Source organism: Miniopterus natalensis, chromosome 22, assembly GCF_054644295.1.
Source record: "Miniopterus natalensis isolate mMinNat1 chromosome 22, mMinNat1.hap1, whole genome shotgun sequence".
In the NCBI taxonomy this organism is placed as follows: Eukaryota; Metazoa; Chordata; class Mammalia; order Chiroptera; family Miniopteridae; genus Miniopterus; species Miniopterus natalensis.
Window position 1 is genome coordinate 5,492,873 of NC_142102.1, and position 21,134 is coordinate 5,514,006.

The 21,134-nt window shown below is 52.0% G+C and overlaps 1 protein-coding gene across 1 annotated transcript; it reads left to right on the forward strand.

The window, feature by feature from the left end:
* The first annotated feature begins 1,328 nt into the window (after positions 1 to 1,328).
* CRABP1 (cellular retinoic acid binding protein 1) lies at positions 1,329 to 7,517 on the forward strand. Its single transcript, XM_016209583.2, has 4 exons — positions 1,329 to 1,437; positions 1,912 to 2,090; positions 4,111 to 4,224; positions 7,231 to 7,517. The coding sequence occupies exons 1-4, from the start codon at positions 1,368 to 1,370 to the stop codon at positions 7,279 to 7,281; spliced, it is 414 nt and encodes a 137-aa protein (XP_016065069.1). The 5' UTR covers positions 1,329 to 1,367; the 3' UTR covers positions 7,282 to 7,517.
* The last annotated feature ends 13,617 nt before the right edge of the window (positions 7,518 to 21,134 follow it).

Sequence of the window (21,134 nt, forward strand, 5' to 3'; positions counted from 1 at the left end):
TGGCCCAGGTTGCTGTAATGCCCAGCTCAAATCACAGGCTGGCACAAGGGAACCACCTTTCTTTCTCTTCCCTGTCCCTTTCCCATCTCCACTGCCACCACCACCACCCTTGCGTAGGACACAGGGCAACGGCCCCGCCCATCCCCTCTCCACACTAAAGGAGCGGCAACTTCACAAAAATGCAACAGGACCAGGGCTCACCTCTGCCCAAAACCCTTCCAGGAATCTTGGTGGCCCTGTGAGCTTAGTGGAAGGCTTCTGCTCACCCCCGGCCTCACCTCCTTCAGACCACGCGCTCCAGCCACGCTGAGGCACGAGGTCCCCCAAATACACAGCTCTGTCTAGGCACAAGCTGTTTTTTCCCACGCTGGGGGCCCACAATCTCGCGGGATGCTGGGTTCGAACGCCGCGGGCCCACAATCTCGCAGGATGCTGGGTTGGAACGCGGGGGGCCACAATCTCGCGGGATGCTGGGTTCGAAAGCGGGGGGGCACAATCTCGCGGGATGCTGGGTTCGAACGCGAGGGGGCCACAATCTCGCGGGATGCTGGGTTCGAACGCGGGGGCCCACAATCTCGCGGGATGCTGGGTTCGAACGTGAGGGGGCCCACGATCTCGCGGGGTGCTGGGTTCGAAAGCGGGGGGGCACAATCTCGCGGGATGCTGGGTTCGAAAGCGGGGGGCACAATCTCGCGGGATGCTGGGTTGGAACGCGGGGGCCCACAATCTCGCGGGATGCTGGGTTCCGCGCAGCTGCGCTGCGGGGGTGCTGGGGCGGGGTCCGACTTCCCTGCTTCTGGCCCCCATTGTCCCCACGCACGCAGCGAGTACAGATACGGAATGGGGTCCCGGACTGGGAGCAGAGGGGACCGGCTGGGCACACCCGGAGACACGCCTGGGACTGGGAGAGAGCGGCTCCCATGCCCTGGTGGCCCCACTACTTTACATTATGGATATTCTCACACAAAAGGGGAGAGAATGATAAAATGCTTCCCCAAGTTCTCGCCACACAGCTTCCACAATTATCCCCTCGTGGCCCATCTCGTTTCATCTAACCCTCTCCCAGCACCCACTTTAAGAATGGTGGCCCCCGGGGGTGGGGAGCAGAAGTGCCACTGCGCCCAGCTGGAGGAGAGCGGGTGCCAGGCGTGCACCCTGGAGACCCAGACGCCCGGGGCGCAGTGGGGGCCTAGGGGCTGGGAGCTCTCGCCTGGATGGGGCTGTGGGGGGCGGGGCCGGGGGCGGGGCTGCAGGGGGCGGGGTGGGGGGCGCTCTCGGTAGACTCGGGGCGCGCGCTGGGCGCAGAGCGCAGTCTCGGCCGTGCAGCTCTGAGTGCGCCCGCCGCCACCGCCGCCGCCGCCGCCACCATGCCCAACTTCGCCGGCACCTGGAAGATGCGCAGTAGCGAGAACTTCGACGAGCTCCTCAAGGCCCTGGGTAAGCTGGCGCAGACACCCCCTTGGAGATACCCCAGGCCCGCAGGGGGTGGGTTTTGGGGACGTCCCCCCAGCAGGAGAAAGTCCTCGGGGACAGACCCGAGAAGCACCCCACCTAGGAGCGGGAGTGGAACCCGAGCCCGAGCCCACCGCATGTTGGCTGGGTGTTGGGCGCCTTCCCCGACGGCTCCGCCTTTATCTCGTGCATGATCATCGTGAGGAGAGATTATTACTGGGGTCCGAGGAGGGTCACAGACTTTAAATTTGGGGATTCAGTTTGAAACCAGGTCCTGCCACGAATTCACTGTGTTTCCCAGGGAAGGCCACTCATCCTCTCTGAGTTTCTCATCTGGAAAATCAAGGCGAGGGCAGGGGGAGGAGCGGCTCCGTTTTGAGGCCGCTACCTGCAGTCAGAGGGTGTGGGAGGTGCCCTGGCCCTGGGACCCAAGCCCGCGGCGCGCGTGCTTCCCCGCAGGTGTGAACGCCATGCTGCGGAAGGTGGCCGTGGCAGCTGCGTCCAAGCCTCACGTGGAGATCCGCCAGGACGGGGACCAGTTCTACATCAAGACATCCACCACGGTGCGCACCACCGAGATCAACTTCAAGGTCGGAGAAGGCTTTGAGGAGGAGACTGTGGACGGACGCAAGTGCAGGGTGAGCCCAGAACCGGGTATCTCCTCGGTCCCTGCGCCCGGCCGGCGCACCGCGCAGCCCCGCGCACCCGCCCGCGCCCTCTCCCGCCTTGCAGCCTGTGGCGCGCTTTCCTGGCAGGCGTGTGCACCGGCGGTTTGCAGAGATCTGTGAAGCCGGGTGCCCTGGGCTCGGGAGAAAGCCCTGCCCCTCCCCTTCCCACCCCGTCCCTAAGCCGCCTCCCCAGGTGCTAAGAGCTGTGCCGCGTTCCCGCAGGGGCTTTTGCAGCGCTTTTGCACCCGAGTGAGGGTGGAGCGGGAGGTGGCAGGGCTGCCACGTTTTCTGTAGCAGGTAGATCCGCAGCTTTGGCGACCCGCCCCCTCGTCCCTGGGCACCTGGGGACGCTCTGGGTCTAGTTTCAGTAGTCTCGAGGGCCCCTGCACCTCTCCCGCCTTCACTGGTTCCTTAATGGTAATCTTTCCAAAATCAAGGCAGATTCCATCTGGGAATCGACTAAGTGCTCTCTGTCGTTAAGGGCAAGAGTTTTGTATTTCTCTGTATATCAGCCTCGGATGAACACAGGGGTGGGGTGGGGTGGGGTATGCAAGGGGCTGTACACTCCTTTTTTAAATAGGCAAGTTTGTCCCGGGTTTAATACCTGCCAAGAAAGGTACCTCAGTTGCAGGCTCCACCCGCCCCCCCCCCCCATGAGTGCAAGAGGAAGGCAACCAACTGATGTGTCTCTCTCACACTGATGTTCTCTCTCTCTCCCTTTCACTCTCTCTGATAAAGCAATGGAAAAAATTATTCTCAGGTGAAGATTTAAAAAAAAAAAAGGGCAAGTTTGCATTTGGTTGATCTCCAGAGCGGAATGGAGGGTTGGTTACTCGAGTACTTTGAGGAGAGATGAAAAATTATCACCCCTGCTACCACTCACTTAAAAAGTGTCAAAATGTCTTCCTTCCCCTGGTATTTAAAAAAAAAAGCTAGTAACATTCCAGAGAATGAGAAATTGTTTTCATCTTTCCAGATGATGTACTGAGTGGGGTCTCTGGGCCCTGGGCTTGGGACAGGGACAGAGATGCAGACCCAGGAGCTCACTGACCCACACAGCAATATTTGGCTCCTAGAGTTGGCACATCCTGAAATGATGTCCAGGTTTGGAAGTGGGGGGATTGGAGCCTCTGTTACCACACTGATTGTAAAAACAGAAGAGCGGGACATTGTAGTTAGAGGGAAGGTCTGGCAACAGGCAGGGCTCAATTTGGGGACATGGACAGTGGCTACTGCCAGAGACCATAATTCTGATAAAAGCCTGGAGAGTGGGGCTTTGTCCCCACCCTGCCTGATGAACTGCCGGTGTGTGTTAGAAAGCTGTATGTCCTGGGTCCCTAGTCGCCTGTGCAGCTCGCTGCTTTGTGCAGACACTGGGGAGACTTTTGCTTCCCACCTCCAGCAGCATGACCCTTCAGAGTGCTGTTTCATTAGATTTTTAAATTTTTTTCTAGAAGGATAGAACCTGGAAAGTGGCTGAGGTTTTATCCTCAGAGCCAGAGACACCCAGGTTTATCAGAGTGGGCTGATGAGGGCCCACAGAAATGAAGCCGTTATCCCCAAATCTGTGCAGGGAGCAGAGCTCCTGATCTGCCTGTGGATGTGGCTACAAACATGGTGTCTTAGCTGTTATAAAATTTTGTAGCTCTGACCTGAAGGTTCTTGCCTTTAAAATCCAAATTGCTTGAAAAGTAGTCCATAAACGAGTCATGGCACATGCTCTAAATTTTATTCCTGGAGATGTGAAGCCTGCCTGAGGCTTTGCTGCTTTGGCAAGTGTGTGTATGCATGTAATACCAGGTATATATATGCCCCATAAATCTGTGACCAGCGCCCTCAATCTGGACTCAGGCGCGGCAGAGAGGTCTGAGCCCTGCTGACGGGGACCATGTGTTGCTTCCCTGCACAGCAGTTCTCTGGAGCTCATTGTTGTCCGCGCTCCCGCTGCCGCGATCGTAATTAATGTCACTAATGGTTTTCCTGCCCGCAGAGTTTAGCCACTTGGGAGAATGAGAACAAGATCCACTGCACACAAACTCTCCTTGAGGGTGACGGCCCCAAAACCTACTGGACCCGCGAGCTGGCCAATGACGAGCTCATCCTGGTGAGTCCCTTGCCCCGGTTCCCCAGATTATGCCACACAAGCGCCATCCGCCCTCGCCCGTGCAGGGAGAGACGCTGTTTGCCCTGGGTTAAAATTCAGGCAGAAAGCCGAGACGACAGCTTAGGTCAGAGGACATCATTGTTCCATGGGGCAGAGTAGGGGCTGGAGGCAGGCAGCTGTCACCATCCCGGTGCTGACTCTGAGCCGGCCTCCCCTCCCGAGCTCCTGAGGCTTGGGCTCCGTGAGGGCCCAGAGTTCACTTTTTTCCCTTCTCACTCCCCACTTTTCTGCCTGGGAAAGATTTCAGAAATTTTAGCACGTCAGCTCTGGGAGTCTTAGAGAACATCTGCCACCCCCAACCCCCTCACCCACGCCTTACAAGCTCCAATGGCCTCCGGGAGCCAGGCAAGTGGTGCTAATTTGGGAAGTGTCTGAGTGTAACACGATGTAGAGGGTGGGGCCTTAAAACTGGAAGGGATGGGCTCTACCCTAAAAGTATTCCGATTAAAACATTTTAAATAGCTCTGGCCACACAAAATTTACCCGGTGAGGCTTAGAAGCTCCTGTAGTTTAATCCACCCCCACCCCCTTTACTGTAGGTATAGACCAGAGGACAGGACACCCCATTCCCCTCTCCCTCTTGTTCAGAACAGACCACACTTCTCTGGGAGCTACCTTTTGTCCCTCAGACTGGGAAACAAGCTGTTGTGGGTCACCAGGAAGTGACATGTTTGTTCTTTAACACCTCCCCTCTAAGACTGCCTGCCTGCCCTGCTCAGCAGCGTCACCCTGAAATGTCCGGAAAGGACTCACTGCCTGACTTGGGCATGGCCCTGCCCTTCCCAAGCTGTGAGAGGAGGGGCTGGCTAAAGTCAGATCCCTGGGGTCCCTCTCGGCCCTGAGATTACATGTTTGTTCTGTGAGAAGACCTCAGTGGCGCTGTCTCTACTACTTTAGCCAAGGCTGCCTGGTCTTTCTGTCCTGCAATGATTTCACACGCTTTCCCCTTTCCTAGAGAAAGGACTGGCTTGCCTGAGACGTGGGTAATGTTTCCAGGGAGGTGGGGGAGCAATTTGAGACATGGACATTTAGGTTAAAAAGACATACGTGTGTGGTTCACTGGTACCAGAGTTAGCAAAGAGGGAGGTGGCTTTAGAATTCCTGAGTGTGGCCGAGGGCTAAGTAGGCTCGGTTTGCTCCACGAGAAACTGATTTTATTAAGCTCTGTAGTATTGGAGCAGCCAGGGCACAGGCCCAGTTCTGCCAGGAGGGCTCCTCCACTTCAAAATTCCTGCTATGGCCCCACCCTCGCATCCTTCCCTGGCTGGGCAGATGTGCACGCGTGCCTCAAATGGAGCATTAATTCTGGGCATTTGGGGTATGAAATGAGGGCTCTTATTTCAAGGGTTATACTCATTAATATGTTCAAAGGTAGGGAGATGCTGGCTCGTATAATAAAAGGCAAATTCGTGACGTTGAAATAAGCTGTCCCAGGGCCATCAGTACATCACTCCCGAGCTCTAAGTTGCCTTCTTTTGAAAACTGAGTATCTGCCCTCAAACCACTCTGGAACATTCTACCATTTCTTTTGGGAGCCTCTCAGCATAGTTTCCAGGCTGAAAAGGACATTTCAAATGTGGTTGGAAACGTGGCGATTTCTCCTTGTGTCCTGAAGCCGTGTGTCAGCCTGGGTGAGGTGTCAGCTCCTTACAGTGCAGGTAGAGTCCAGTCCCCAAACGGCATTCCAGTTCACACTCCATGGTCGTAGAGTTCTGAGAGGTGTCAGTGGGAACTCCTGCCCCCTTCCCTGGCACACAGAATGGTGTGCTTTCCTCCCCAATGCAGAGATGATCAAGAGAGTAGGACAGAGAGGGGTCCAGAGCAGGTACAACTGTGCCAGTGTGACTAAGAGTTCCCTCCTTAGAAGACAGCAATGAGGATTCGCTTCCTTAATAACCATTAATGATTAGTGATTCCCTGAAACACGTGCATTGGGATGTGCTCTGTGAGAGCTTCCCACCACCAACCGAGGGACAACAACAAGGATCTGAAGATCCAAGCTGTCAGTCCAGGGCTGTTAACCTCGCTGGAGCCTCAGGCCCCCGAGAATCTGAAAGATAGGGACCCTCCTGCAGAAAAATGTCCATCTGCACACAGACACCCACATCAGGCCCTCAGCCTGGGGATTCTTGATTTTTGGTTTTGTTTTTTAAAATGCATGTTGGTTTCCCTGTTCCACTGCCTGTGAGGGCCCAGGGGAGCAGGCCCTGTGAGTCACTGCTGGATTGAGAGAGTTGATGAAGCTTACTTAGGGGCAATATGACTTCAGGGGCCAGAAGAAAACCATCCTCATTCTGTGGAATGGTTCGAGTCCTCCCTGCAGTCAAACAGAGCCATCACTCTTAGCTGGAAAGAGTCTGTGGGATCATCCTGTCCCGTTCCTCCTCTCCATCCAAACTGTCAGGAAAGGTCTGGTCTTTGGCTGCCACTGTGCTTTTTCTAGGTTGCAGGTGACTTGAGTGTTACTTCCACAGCATCTCAGGCCTTCTCGCCCGCTGCACAGCTGCTTCCTGGAAGGCACCTCTGCACCTGCCCTGCAGCCCTCCCATCTGGTGGTCAGCGCTGGACCCCAGGGCTCCAGCTGCCCAAGGCCGTGGCTCTCTTGAAGTTACTTGAAAGGAGACAGAAACCACTTCAGAAATGTCCAGTGTGACACTCTCCCTTTCAGTTTAATTTCAAAACCAAAGCCAGGGAACTTGGATTGCTATGTCAGCATTGGCGGGCTCCAGAAGCAAAGGAAAACTGCATGTAACATAATTCTATACCCCGGCTGCCTCTCTGCCAATACAGAGCTTAAGGGAGGAGAAAAGAAAGGAAAAAAACCCGTTAGCACTTAGCATGAGCACATGGCACAGGAAATTGAATGTCTGTTTCAAAGAGTTTTTAACGGGGCAGTAAGTGGCCTTATTAGTGATATGCTTTAAACGTTTTCCTTCCCTTCTGCAGACGTTCGGCGCCGATGACGTGGTCTGCACAAGAATTTATGTTCGGGAGTGAAGGCAGCCGGCTTGCTCCTGCTTTGGCAGTGCAGTGCATGTCCCCCTGAGGAATGTCATAGGTCTGAGCTGCCAGTGGACGTCCCCTTCCCCCTTTTCCCCTGTGTCAGCTTAGGTGATCCCGTTTCCCCATGCCCAGGTTGTAGTGGTTTCCTGAGGCCTCTGTGCCATGTCCCTGGTGCTCCATAGTTTGGCATCTGCACGGTCTCATCATTAAACTGGTTGGACACATCTCAAGGCGTCTCCCTTCTTTTCACTGCCTCTTGGTTTCAACGCGAGGCTGCTGTGCCCGCCATCCTGCCCCAGCCCTGTGCTGGCCTGGGCATGTGCTCACCCTCAGCCTGCTGCCCATGGCTGTGCTTGGAGCTATGGCAGGGGCTGCAAGCTAGGCTCCCTCCTCTGGATCCAAGTGTGTGGAGCTCACTGTGTTGTTTTTTCATTGGATTTGTTGGTATGTTGGTGGTTCCCAGCAGGAAGGGGGGGAGGGGGCATGCAAAAGGGATAAGTGATGAGAGCTCAGAATGAAGGGAGTATTTACGTGGATAGGACAAGGAGAACCACCAAAGCATGGGAGGCAGCACAGCCATACCCGTCCTGGCCCAGGCCTGAAGACAGAAGGGATGGGGCGTCAGTCACCAGCCCACAGGAGCTGTAGCCCGAGAGAGGGTAGCCACTGACACCATGGCCCCACTGTACGCAGGTGGATGGGTGGGTGTCTCTTTGACTTTGTTTGGAGCTGGGGGTTAAGGATCCTGACCTCCCACCATTCAGTCTCTGATCTACCTATTGTGCCCACTGGCCAAAGCCACCTGGAACCTAGAGGGCAGGAGAGTGTGTGTGGGTGGGGGGATGCTGCCCACGAGAGTCACCCTCCCAGGACATACCCAGGCAGAGAACATATCTGAACATGCAAGTGGACAATGCACAGTTGCCAACTTTTACTTCTGAAAGACAGGCGGTTTCACATAAAAATGTGAATTTCTTTCTTACCTACATTCCCACGGAAACAACTGGCCTGGCAGTGTCCCCCTTTTTACATGGAACTGTATACCCTCTGCCTCCACATGGACCCCATCGTTGCCCCCACCCTCATTTAGGTTGCCTGGCTTCCAGGTTGCCCTCGGAGAGCTCACTCTAATGAGGCAGACACCTACAGTCCGGCACCTGAATGAAATGACATGTTTACCAGACTCCTCACACCTCTGCAGCACAGAGCTCCACTTTGCTGGGGAGGGGGGGTGGGGGGAGGAGGCTCGGCCCCCTCTAAGACTCCACTACTCCCACTGAAACTCTACGGGGAGGGCTCTTATGCCAAATCTGGAATGCAGCTCACACCCTGGAGTCTGCTTGTTTGTGGCATGTGGCACCTCTGCTCTTGTCCAGAACCTCTCAAAACCCCTCATGAAAACAGCTCCTTCAACATCTGGTTCTATCCCTAAGACCAGGGGCAGGGGCACCATGCTATTCCCTCCATTCTGATTGTTTCTCCTGTCTGGGGCTTTATAAGTCGCCAGAAACAGCAAGTCCACAGCATTTCATATGGCAGAGAGCGGAGGAACTGCCGGATGGCTTCTTGGAGGAAGGGGAATGGAGCTGAACCTCTCAGGAGGGGAGGACCTGGGCTGGTATCTAGCATCAGTGGTTGCCACACACTCAGAACACAGTCTGCAGCCCAGTTCCCTGGACTCCTGTTCCTTCTTTATTTTCCAGAAATAAAAGGCAGTGTTTCTCACTCCCTCTTGGAGCATCTCTCAGGGCACAGAAGTGTTCCATGGAACCCAGCCTGGGACTTGCTGCTAAAATATTCAGCCTTTACATAGGTGTGTGGACACACATTACATATGATATCTGATATAAACACACGCGTAGGATGAAAACCTACACTGTCAATCTCGCTAAAACATTCTCTAAATCTCGCTGTAAACGTCTTACTCCCCCTGCTCAGCAATCCCCACCACTTACAGCAGAAAGGTCAAGCTCTTTGGTCTGGAATTCAACCCTCCAGGATGCGGCTTCATCGGGTACATCAGAGAGGACAGCGGCGTCCATGTCTGTCAGACCTTGCTTCAGCTCCTGGCCACAGCTTTAGGTATGAACCTGAAAACATTGCTCTAAGTGGAAGAAGCTGATTTTAAAGGACCACATATTGCATGATTCCATTTACATGAAATGTCCAGAGAAGACAAATCCAGAGACAGAAAGGACACTGGTGGTTGCCTAAGGCTGCAGGTGTTGGGGGAACACAGGAGGGACTGGTACAAGGGTTTCTTTTCAGGGTGATGAAAAGGCTCTAAAATTGATGGGGTGATAGTTGAAGAACTCTGTGAATACACTAAAAACCGCTGAACTGTGCGTTTTAAAAGGGCGAATTGTACACTATGTGAATTATATCTTAATAAAGCTGTTTTCTAAAAGCATTTGAGAACTTGCTCCCCAGCATGTCGTCAGTTTGGCTCAAATAAACTCATAAAAATTCAAAAGAAAAACAAAGTTTTTTTGCTTGGGGCAGGAACTGGGCCTCTGGGCCTGGATGCTGACGCAGAACCTGAGAGCCCTCTCCCGGGCCATCTCTTGCTCCATTGCGACTTTTGGTCTGTTGACCACTTATGGACCAATCACAGCTGGGTTAGGGCACGATGACTGGCGGGGCCAGAGTCATGTGACCTGTCCTGGGTCAGAGGCAGAACCTGCTAATCTATAGGTTCCCCTTCGCCTCGTTTTATTTTTCATAATGTATTTGTTGGAGAAACTGGTTGTCTGCCTTGTAAAGTTTCCCAGTCTGGGTTTTGATGACAACATTTCCATGGTGCTGTCCATCATGTTCTCCATCCCCTGTATTTCTTGTAAGCTGGTAGAACTATAAGCTCATCTGCTTCGGGTTTGATGTTTCTGGTGAGAACACCGCAGAGCCGGAGTGCCATCCTTCCCTGAGAGGACTCAATGTCAGATTGCTTCTCTTCCTGGGGTGTCAGCAGTCACCTAAGCCACAGGATCCGTGGTTCACCGGAGGTTGAAACAGGGATATTCTATCATTCCACCTTCATTCATGAGCTAGAATAGTTCCATAAAAAGGTACTTCCCCTCATCTACTAGGTGGTCAGTGCATACAGAAACGGCAGACTACACGTTCAGTTCTTTCCCTGTATTTACTAGTTTGTAAAGTAATGAATTGGTGCTCCTGGCATCCTTCAAAAAGGACCGATACATTTTTGTGGGTTTTGTTTGCTTTTCATTTTTTTCAATGTTCCTATGAATTTGTGGATGGAAATGCATTTGATGTGTTAATTCATTGCAGTTATTACCCTTATGGATGTTAGAAGTGGCCCATCTTTGGCCGGGGGAGCCTTTTTAAATGGGCTCTTGCATCTGTTGGCAAGGACCTCATCTTTGAGAACTTCCCTGCCATTTGGTGTGACAAGATGCTCCAGGCTCATTTTGCATAATTCCTGCTCCAGACCAGGAATCAGTCATTTCTTCAAAGGAGCCCAGTCCTTTTAGGAGGCAATGGTATTAAGAGACCACAATCCGGGGGCCAGGAAAGTGGTCTACTTTAGGTTCTAACATAGAAGCCAGCGTGTTAGGACCCACGAGGCAGGTCACAGCCAAGAGTTACTCTGTAGTCCTTTGTTCCCTCATCTTTTGGTCAAAACAACGCTGAACAACAAATGTTACCAACAATCTGGTCAGCTGTCTGAGAATGACATGTCTTCCATTTTACTCAGAAATCTGAGCAGTTTCTGACCAACCTCTTTGTGACAGGGGATGGAGGTGGAGGCAGCAGGAACTTGGAAATTTTTGTCTGCAGCTCAGCACCAAGCTCTGTGGGCAACTGCATTAAAGAGGATTTAACTTGATGGGCAGTGGTCACTTCCATTCGAACCTCTTACCTCATGGGAGGTGGGCTTAATGTTCCATTCTTTGGGAGGGATATTAAACATAATTTCTGGGCAAAGAGCAAATTCTCACAAGGATTCTGCAAACATTATGTGTTACACTTATTACAAGTGGATAATTTATCTTTCTGGGAAAGTTTCCTACAGACTTAGAGAAATTCACTTAATAAAAAAAATAGATGACAGTCACAATGTTATAATTCCATTTGTTTCCACAAGGGAGGAAAGCTCATCAATTATGGTGAATGAAGGAGAGGGGTTTTTGGTCTCTAAGGTGGAATTTGATCAAGGTCTTTCCAAATAGTCATACTCAGGGCAAGTGGGATTTCGGGATTCTAGCATAAAAAACGTTGGCTTCAGAAACAATGTGTAGGAAAAATATATTGAGTCATAAACTCTGACAAAGAACATGATGAAAAGTGAAAACTATGAGAAACTTTGGGGGGAAAATCCAATTCTCAAAAACACACAGAATAAAATTAACATTAGTTTTTTTTCTCTTCCCTGCTATCAGGGATAGGTTCAGAAAAGGATTATTAAGTTCTCTTTGACCACCTTTAAAAAAAACACGTGGTCATATAGTTTGATGCAAAGAGCATACCAGGAGATCAGTCGCAAGCCCTGGCTCTGCCACTAACCAGTTCTGTAGCCCTGGCCTGCTTGAGTCCCCTTCCTGCACCTTCACGTGCCCATCTGTGCAGAGCAGAGATTGCCAGACGTGGACAGAGGCTGGGTTGGCTGCATATGAATCACCAGGGAGAACCCAAAATGTCCACTAGGGAAACAGTTAACTCCATCACAACAAGCCACTTCATGGAATTCTCTGCAGCTGTCAAACGGAATGAGGCAGGCACATGTATACTAACGTGGAAAGATGTCCAGGCTATATTACATTTTTAAAAAAATGAGTGATGATCTTGTTTAACGGGCAAAAAATAAAAACTATATGGTTAGCTTTTTCCAGGAAAAACACAAAACCCTAGAGGACACCCACTGAGCCGTAATAGCAGTTACCTCTGAGGATCAGCTGTTGTTACTCTCATTATTTCAGTGCTGCTGAAATTCATTTAGAATGACCATCTATTACTTTTGTAATTTAAAACACAATTTCATTTAAAAAGTCAGAGATTCTGCTTCTCTAGGTTTGGGTTGGAGCCCAGGAATCTTAATTTCTGTGTTCCCCAAGTGATTTCTAATAGCACAGTTGAACCAATGGTCACAGAGTTCTTTTCCCATCCCAACACTCGGTGACCCCAGGAAGTTTGACTCATGACTTTGGAATAAGAGGGCCAAATAAGAGAAAGAAGAAAGCCAGAAGGCAGGCAGAGACTGGAAATGTGAATCCTAACCGCCAAGGTGCATGCTCTGTGCAGGTTCACGCGTGCTTTGGGTGAGATGTTTAGCAGTCCTGGGCACAGGCAGGGCAGGTATGATCAGTGTCCCCATTTTATGAATGGGACACTGAGGTTCGGAGAGGTTAAGTCCTTGGGTTAAGTCACCCAGTGTGTAAATGGCACAGCTGGGACTACAACCCTGGCAGTCTGACCCCAGAGCCAGTGCTTTTTCCACCGCCTCAGCCGTTAGAGACAAGAAATATTTTCCTTACTATGATCATCAGGGATTGCGTTTAGGGCTTAATGAGATCAAATAGCCTTTCATGGAAAGGAGGAAGAGAGGAAGCCTAACAGTAAGTGACATTTAATAAAGGCTTACTGCGTTCCGGGTCCTGCTCTAAGTGCTTTTCACACAGCATTGCTGTGAATCCTACTGATTTTACCCCCAGTGTACAGATGATAAAATCAAGGCTCGGAGAGGTTAAATAACCTTACCCCAAATGAAAAAAAGTTGGTAATGGGATTAAAGGCGGGTCTTCTATCTGAAGAAAAGACTCAGACAAAGAGAAGGGAGTGGGAAGAAAGTGACAGAGAAGTGGGTGGTTCCTCTGGTCCCCGAAGGGCTCCTATTTCTCAGGGCTGTCATCACTCCACATAGCAAGGGCTCTTGGGGGCCTTTCAGATGGAAAGCTCAGCCTCGCTGCCCAGCCCTGTGGGCTGCAGACCAGCCTGCCTCCCCCTCACAGTATATTTCCTTTGCCTACGTTGATAGGTGTCCAGTTTCATGTAGGGCTCCAAGCTCCTGGATCTGGTTTTAATCAGGAGCTAAGCACTGAGCCCTGGAGCAATTGTCTGGCAGCCCTCAGTGAGGCCCGGGGGTGCCCAGCGCCTTCTCTTTCCCACAGGCCTTGGGTGGTGGCCCTGTGGGTGCTCCATGCAAGGCCCCTTCCCATGGGCAATGTCTCCAGAGGCTGGGTGAGGGGAGAGAGCCCAAATCAAGCCAACAGCTCTCATTACCTCAGTACTTGTCTCCTCCAGTCCGAGGGACAGATCCTACCTGTGCACCTTTCCCTCCCAGCCAGAAGGCAGCTTGGACACCTCCCTGTCCTCATGGAGCCTGTCTTAGGCCAGGTGAGCAAAGAATCCCGACTGAGGCACAAGGCATAATTCTGTGGGTACGTGAGTCATCCCAGCCACTTCTCAGGGAATCGAGCATCTGAACTGGGAATGAGGGTGAGGGGCCGTTTTCCAGGTGGCTTTGAAGCACCGGGGAAAGAAGAGCACAGCGACTTTGCCAAGCCCAGCGATGTCCACGGCCACTGTGTGGATTAGGGAAAGGAACAGGCTCTGGGCAGACGCAGAAGGCACTGATCTCTCTTTGTGCAGGAGCTGCGCCACTGTTCGAGTGGCCCTGGGGCTGTGATAGCTAAGTTTTGTCTGCCTTCACATTTTCCTTTCCCCATCTGGGTACAGAACCCCTATTTTTTGACATGAAGTGATTCTGAGTGGTTACTGTGGGGCTAACCCTCGACCCTACTGGGGTCAATGTTTGAGTCAGTCATGGCCATGGGGATTGGTCCTAGAAAAAGGCATGTGATCCAAGCTGAGCCAGTCAAGACCCTTTGTGGGACTGCAGCCCAGCATTCCGAGAAGATCTGCCCTCTTTCAGCTGGTTTGCTGGCTCTGGGTATCAGTTAGGCCTACAGCTTTCAAGCCATCAGGTTTTACTTTTGGGGAGACTCTGCTTGAAAATGAAGCCAACACAGAAAAAAGCACAGCTGAGAAACTGAGATAGAGAATCCTGATACTGTAGAACAGTCTAGTTATAAGAACCAGTAATTTCCCTTTTTTTTTTTTAACCTAGTCTGAGTTTTTATGTCTACAATCAAAAGAACTAACCATTATGGAAAGAATTGCTGGGATTCAAGCCAATGGACACACAGAGCCTTTGAAAAGCCAAACTGAGAAAGTTTTGGCTGGGCCACAGGGATTTCTACACCAAGAGCTAGAGATGAGGGTATGGGCATAGGGACTGGCTGGACTTCCTTCAAACATCTCCCAGGTGGCATCTCCTTGTGTGCTCACTACAGTCCTGGGAGCCTGTGGGGCCAGGCTGCTGGGATGTGGCTTGGCCACTCAAACCCCGATCAGGGTGAGCCCTCCATGGAGGGACTGGCGTCAGCTCTGGGGCACAGCAGGGCCCTTCTGGTCCACCAGCAGAGGACCGCTGCCTGGTAAGCTGGCAGGAAGGATGTCTTTGGTGAGTTCCTAGGAAATCTGATGGGATTTACTTCATGTGATTCAATCTGCTCGAGTGCCCCTGGGCCTTTGCATATGCTGATCCCTCAGCCTGGGAGACTTCCTGACTTTGCCATCTGGCAAACTTCTACTCTACCTTTAAAATTTAGCTCAAGAGGTTACCTCTTTCAGAAAACCTTCTGTGGTAGTTTTAAAGCATGGCTACCAATTTTTTGGCCTCTCACCCCATGAAGAGGTAGATTCTGTGACCCTGTGCCTTGACTGCTTTGGCCAGCAAAATATGTTGGAAGTCCTGTCAGTGGCGTGTCCTCAGAGGCGGAGTCATAGAAGGTCATGCCACTTCCTCCTTGTTCACTGGGAATACACCCTCTGGAACCTCTAAGACACCATGAAAAAAGTTTGACAACCCTGAGACCACCATGCTCCCTGACCCCTCCAGGCTGGACAGTCACATGGAGGCACTTTGGTACACAGTCCCAGCTGAGTCCATTCTTCAGCCAGCCCAGCCCAGATACCTGACTCTGTAAGTCACCTCCAGCCATGAGAGTCACCTAGCTGAGGTCCCAGGCATCACAGAGCAGGGAAGACACAGCCCCATGGGGTCCTGTCCAAATTCCTGACCCACAGAATCTGCAACACACATGGTTGTCTTATGCCACAAAGTTCTGGGGCAGTTTGTTCTAGAGCAAGAGACAACTGGAACACTGTCCTGATTCCTCTGGGCAAATCTTAATGCGTCTTGCCTTACCTGCTCTTTTCAGAGCTGCTCATGCATCATCCAACAGAGCCCTGGCTATGCCGGGTTAGACTATAAAGTCCTGGGGACACAGGAGACCAGCGCTATGTCTCCTTCATCTCCATATTTCTATGCCCAGGAGCTGCACTTAGAGGACCTTTGCAGATGGGAGGCACAGAATGAGAATGGCTATTTCAGGCAACGAGAGAAGTCTAGTCAGGTGAACAGCCACCTGGTCCTACGGAAGCTGACACAAGGCAGGTGACACTCCAGGATGAAGGTCACAGTGAGGCCCACAGCAAGGATGACCTGCAATTAAGCCACTGAGATGAATGACAGCCTCAAGCTCCTTCCATCTGTATCAATCATCGAAGACTAGAGAGGGGCTGAGGCCACAACGAGGGTGAAGTGGCCTCTGTCACCCAGAGAGGAGACCTATGCAGCCAGGAGCCAGGCCTGGGACCTGTGCCTGGGAGACTCGTCCCAGAAACAAAGGTACACCTGCTCCATTCAGTAATAAACCTGGTTGCTGATTTAGATTACCCCAATCTGGAAGTGCAGGCAGGTATTGGGGAGCCAAGCAGGGCTCCAGTTCATCTGTCAGAGAATCGGATGGCCCAACCTTTGAGGAGCAGCAGGCTCCAGCTGAGAAGGGTTCTATTTCTCCTTCTCTTAGGAAAGTTGACAAGAATTTGGTTGGGAAAGCAGGCATGGAAATGTTAATAACAGAGAAAGTCAACCCAAGCTGTGCTCGCTGCCCTGAGGGAGGAGGGGAGGAAGCACACCTAGCAAATCTGGACCTAGGTTTGGGGCGGCCCAGCCACCGACAGCCCAGCACCCAGGCTGGCTGGCTGAGGCTTCTGTAGAGAGGTCAGCATTCTTGGTGGAGACTCAGGTAGCTGTGAGGTTTCAAGGTGAGGATACGATCCTTAAAGAGGACAAAGGAGGGGCCTCACGTTGTTAGACCTGTTACATGCCAGGTTTGACAAATTTAATCCTTGCCACAACCTTTTGATGTGTGCTAGTGATCCCACTGCATAGCCAAGAAAGCTAAGACAGAGAATTTCCAGAATTGCTGCCATCTCACGTGGGATTCTCTGAGGGGCAAGGAGGCTACGTGGAGGGGCAGAGCTCTGGGCCAATGCCTGTGTCCCCTCTGTGGCCTTAGTGTTCCCCTCTGCACAGTGAGGGCTGGGGTCACAACTCCGCCAGACACAGCAGAATCTGCCTTTGCCTATTACTAGCAGTGTGACCTTAGGCAAGTTATTTCTGCTTCCTGTGCTCAGATGCCTCTTCATTGAGTTCACAGGTCAATTTTCAAGTTGCAGAGGTGGCCCTGGACTTGTTCCTCCGCTCATCTTTATGGAGCACTGCACACAGACCATTCAGTCCAGGGTGGGGCCAAGAGGAGCCCAGGGACACCCAGGTTGCTCCCTGTAGGCATCAGGAGCTCTGGATGGTGTGTGCTGCTTCCTTGGGGGGGGGGGCGGGGGGTTACAGCCCCAGTGGGGGCAGCATCCCTGCAGGGAGGTGGTGAGCCCAGCGCCTGGCAGGCAGGCGGCTCAGGCTGTGAGGTGAGGCCTTCCATTGCCGACATTCTCTAGTTGTCTAAGTGGTTGCAGATGTGGTGTGAACCCTTCCAGCAGGCCAGCTGCTGCTGAGAGGAACAAGTCCTCGCCCTCCACTCGCCCCACATCCGCCTCCACTCAGGGAGGGGCAGTGAACAGAGGCATTTGAAGAGGACACTTGTGAAAGACATGCACAGGAAAAATGCTGAGCTGTCTCTGGGGGTGTAATTATGGGAAGTTTGGGGGGAAATTTTGCTGGCCCTTTTTTCCAGGGGGATGTTTTGCCATGAAAAGATAGAACAGCTTTGCCCTTTCCAATGTACTAAACAGGAATGCCAGGCAGGCATCTTGTTTCAAGGAGGCAATATATGCTCATGGTACAAAATTTAAAAGTACCAAGGGGAACCTAATACAGATGAGGTTTCCCTCCCTGTCCCCAACTCCTGGAGGCAAGCATGGTTACTCCTTATGTGGCCCCAGAGGTTCTCTGTGTTTCAGCAACACACACTGTGCTGTCACTGTCATGCTGGCTCACAGACCCACTCCTCAACTCCCCACCTGCCCTTCTCTGTACCCCAGGAGGCTGACCCTCACAGGCTACTGTTTCCCAAGGTCCTGGGTCAGCTGGCTCAGGGTTCAGGCAAGGCGAGGCACCTGGTGGGAGGTAAAGGGCAGGAGGGGAAAAGCACTCTGTTCCCCTCTGCCCTGTGGGACAGCCCTCTGTCTAGACCCACAGCAAACACACTGGCCTATTAAATTAAACGCAAAATCCATTGAGGGCATATTAACTCCCTCACTCTTCTGAATAAGTAATTGTGATTTATGTGTCCTGAAGCCTTTACTGCGGCAGCTGATGTAATTATACTGTGGGGACAGGGTGGTATTGGCTGAGTGTCTTAGAGGTGCCTTCAGAAGAAAAAAAGGAAGTGAGACTCCTGAGGAGGGTGAGTGGGGAGGAAAAAGCCGGTAGCTTTCTAAACAGGAGCTTCCCAAAGTCTGGGCCTCCGGCAGCAAGTGACAAGATGACAGCAGGTGACCTTACCCACTAAGATGCACGCCCCATTCCCAGCCCCAGGGCCACCTTGCATTGAAAGGGGTACTTCTCCACCCAGCCCTGTCACCCACTAGGCAGGTTACATTGGAAAGTCATTCATGTCTTTTAGCTTCAGTTTTCTCTCTAAAAGGGGGACAGTAATACCACCCTGTGCAGTCTCAGAAGCTTGTTATGAGGCTGAGTGAGAGTCTGTGGGGGATGCTCAGAGCTTTGCAAACACTGAGCTCCTGTGAAATCAGGTCCCATGTGGAGGGGAGACGATGTGGATGCAGCTGGAGATCAGGGCTGCTGTGTACAGGTGTGCATGCCTTTCACTGTTCAAGGGGGTCTAGAGCCCCTCCTCTGCCTGCCAAGCCACTTGCCCTGGCACAGGACTGCAGAGGAGTATGACTTTTTATAGACACACAGTGTCCTTGCCTGCCCTGTAAATGCAGGCCACCTCAGGTGTGTATATGGGGGTGGGGGATATGAACTTCCTCCTGCCTGTTCCCTAATGGGCTCCCGTGGAGCTCTAGATGATAATTATTAGTGAAGATGTAACCGCAACAATCTTGTTTCTGATGTTATCTATAGAATTTTTAAAAAGGGCATACAGATTTAAATACAGATGTAGGCCAGGGAGCAGACTGTCTGCTACTCAAGAGAGACGGCCGTGACCCGGCGTGTGGCAGAGAGATGTCACACTTGCTTGCATGACCACCCCTGGGCAGTAAGGTCACCCACAGCTGCCTAAATTCTCCTTCCTGGCTCTTTAAATCCCAAATATATTACTGTTTTCAGTACAGAAGGTTTGTAAAATGTCCACTTGCTCTCTCTGATGCCCAACGCTGAGGACACAGCCCTCCCCTTGGTGACAAGGGATGTGGCGGTCAGGGGTAGAGGCTGGCCAGCGGTCAGCCAGGGTGGCGCCTTGGGTCCCTGGGGCTGAGGGAATGGTGACTGTGGTAGGCTGGAAAATGCCCCCCCGCCCCCAATATCCTAAGCCTCGGACCCTGTGGATGTTCCCTTACATTGCAAAAGGGGCTTTGAAGGTTCGATTACGTTAAAGTGCTTGAGATGGGGCAATCACCCTGGGTTACCCTCATCACACCGGATGACGAGGCTGGGCCTGAGAAGGGATTCACCGGACGCGAACCTCCAGAAGGAATTTACCTGCTCAGATGTTCTCCCCGTGTTCGACGGAGGGCCCTAACTCCGTAAAGAGTAAGAGCTTACCAGCCATCTGCTGAGGGAGCTTGTGCCGACTCTGTGCACCAGAAGGAACGCCTCTTGAAGTCTTGGCTTCCCGCGCTATGTCCGCTCACTTCCGGCACTACCTCCCCTCACTTCCGGTGGCGGGTGCTCTGGTTTACACCTTCCGAGTCAACCCTGATGAAGGAGTTCCCCCTTCTTTCATCTTTCCGCCTTTAGACCCGCCGGGTCCAATCAGAACTGACCTCATTTGCATAAATTTGGCGGGGGACCTGGAATACAATTTAAGTCGATGCCTGAATCTCTGTCTTCCCGGCTGCAGCTCCTTTAGCTCAAATCGATGCTTTTTATTCTTTATTACGGTGTAAAATTAATTTTGGCTCACAAGGCCCTAAGCCAAGGAGCGTTGGTAGCCACCAGCCCACAGAAAGAACCGACCCTGCCAACACCTTGATTTGTAGCCTCCTGAGACTCCTGGATGCCAGAGGTGTAAGAGAATAGATGTGTGTTGTTTTAAGCCACTAGATTTGTGGTTATTTGTAAGGGCAGCCATAAGGCACGAATAAAGTGATTGATCTGGGGCAGGGGGCACCTCATGATCTCAAAGGCCCCAGGTGGAGCAACTGTGATTTCAGGAGCATCCAGACGCCCCTACTCCAAATCCTCACTCTCGGTGTCTGAAGGTGCAATGCTAACGGGAGTGATGGGCTAGCTGTATGAGTGCTTCCCATGTGCCAGGCCAAGTGCTTTACCATAAAGGCCAGCTCCCCTCAGCAGAGAGGTCCTCACCTCTGAATGCTAATTAGAATATTTTTTAAAAATCCCACAGGCACCAGGAAGAGGGGACAACAGGGGCAAAGGCTCAGAGGCAGAAAAGCAGCAGATATGTTTTCGAGAAATGGGGAGCTGTATAGTTTGGTGGTGCAAAGAGCTTGTTTAGGAGATTTGTGAGAGAGAGAGAAGGCAGTGCAAATAGGGATGGGATTGCAGAGCAGCTCGAATGCCAAATTCAGGACTTTGGACCCTATCAGTGGACTCTCCCCCTATTGCTGATTCAGGGACCGGGTTGGGCATGTTTAGCTTGAGAAGGAGTCAGATGGGAGTACAGGGTGTGCAGGGAAGAGCCCCCAGGCCTCATGACAAGAGTTTTGATCATCACGATTTTGGAGTGTCGGCTCTGGGTATGACCTGACTCTTTATTTGGACTCTGTCTTTGCACCCAAACAGAAGTCCTTCAGGTTCAACCCCCCAATTTTGAGAACAGGGACACAGGCGGAAAGGGTCTGCACCAGAGTACTATAGGGACTTGGGGAGAGGAGGCCCCTTCTCCTGGGGTTCAAAGTGCTACCTGCTACCAACTCTGCCAAAGCAGCTAGGGGCCAGTGGCCAGGTCCTGTTGGGCCTTCTCCCTTATGTAGGGCCAGCCCTTGCTCACTTTTCAGGATATGTCATGAGTTCACCTCCACTATGACCCTTCCAGTCAAGCCTCCATCGTGTCACCTGGAACAAAACAACCTCTTCCCTGGGCTCCCTGCTTCTGCTTTTCCTCCAAAGGTTACAGTCCTTTCTCCATCCACCAGCCAGAATGAGCTGTGACACTATCACTGCTGTGCTGGAGACACAAACCTCCCTGTGGTCTCCTACTTTGCTTAGAATAAGATCCCACCACCTGCCATGGTCCTGCATGATCCCCCCACCCCTGTCCTCCTTGGAATACCCTTCCCTCAGGAAGCCCTCCCTGACCATGGCCATGCCTCTCAATTCATTTTATCTTCTATATTTGTGTACATGTTTATGTCCCACTGGCATGCAACCTCCT

Excerpts from the sequence above, each read along its gene's own strand:
- CRABP1 (XM_016209583.2), top strand. The coding sequence starts at position 1,368 with ATGCCCAACTTCGCCGGCACCTGGAAGATGCGCAGTAGCGAGAACTTC. Across the intron at positions 1,438-1,911 it reads CGAGCTCCTCAAGGCCCTGG|GTGTGAACGCCATGCTGCGG; the intron begins GTAAGCTGGCGC and ends GCTTCCCCGCAG. Across the intron at positions 4,225-7,230 it reads CCAATGACGAGCTCATCCTG|ACGTTCGGCGCCGATGACGT; the intron begins GTGAGTCCCTTG and ends TCCCTTCTGCAG.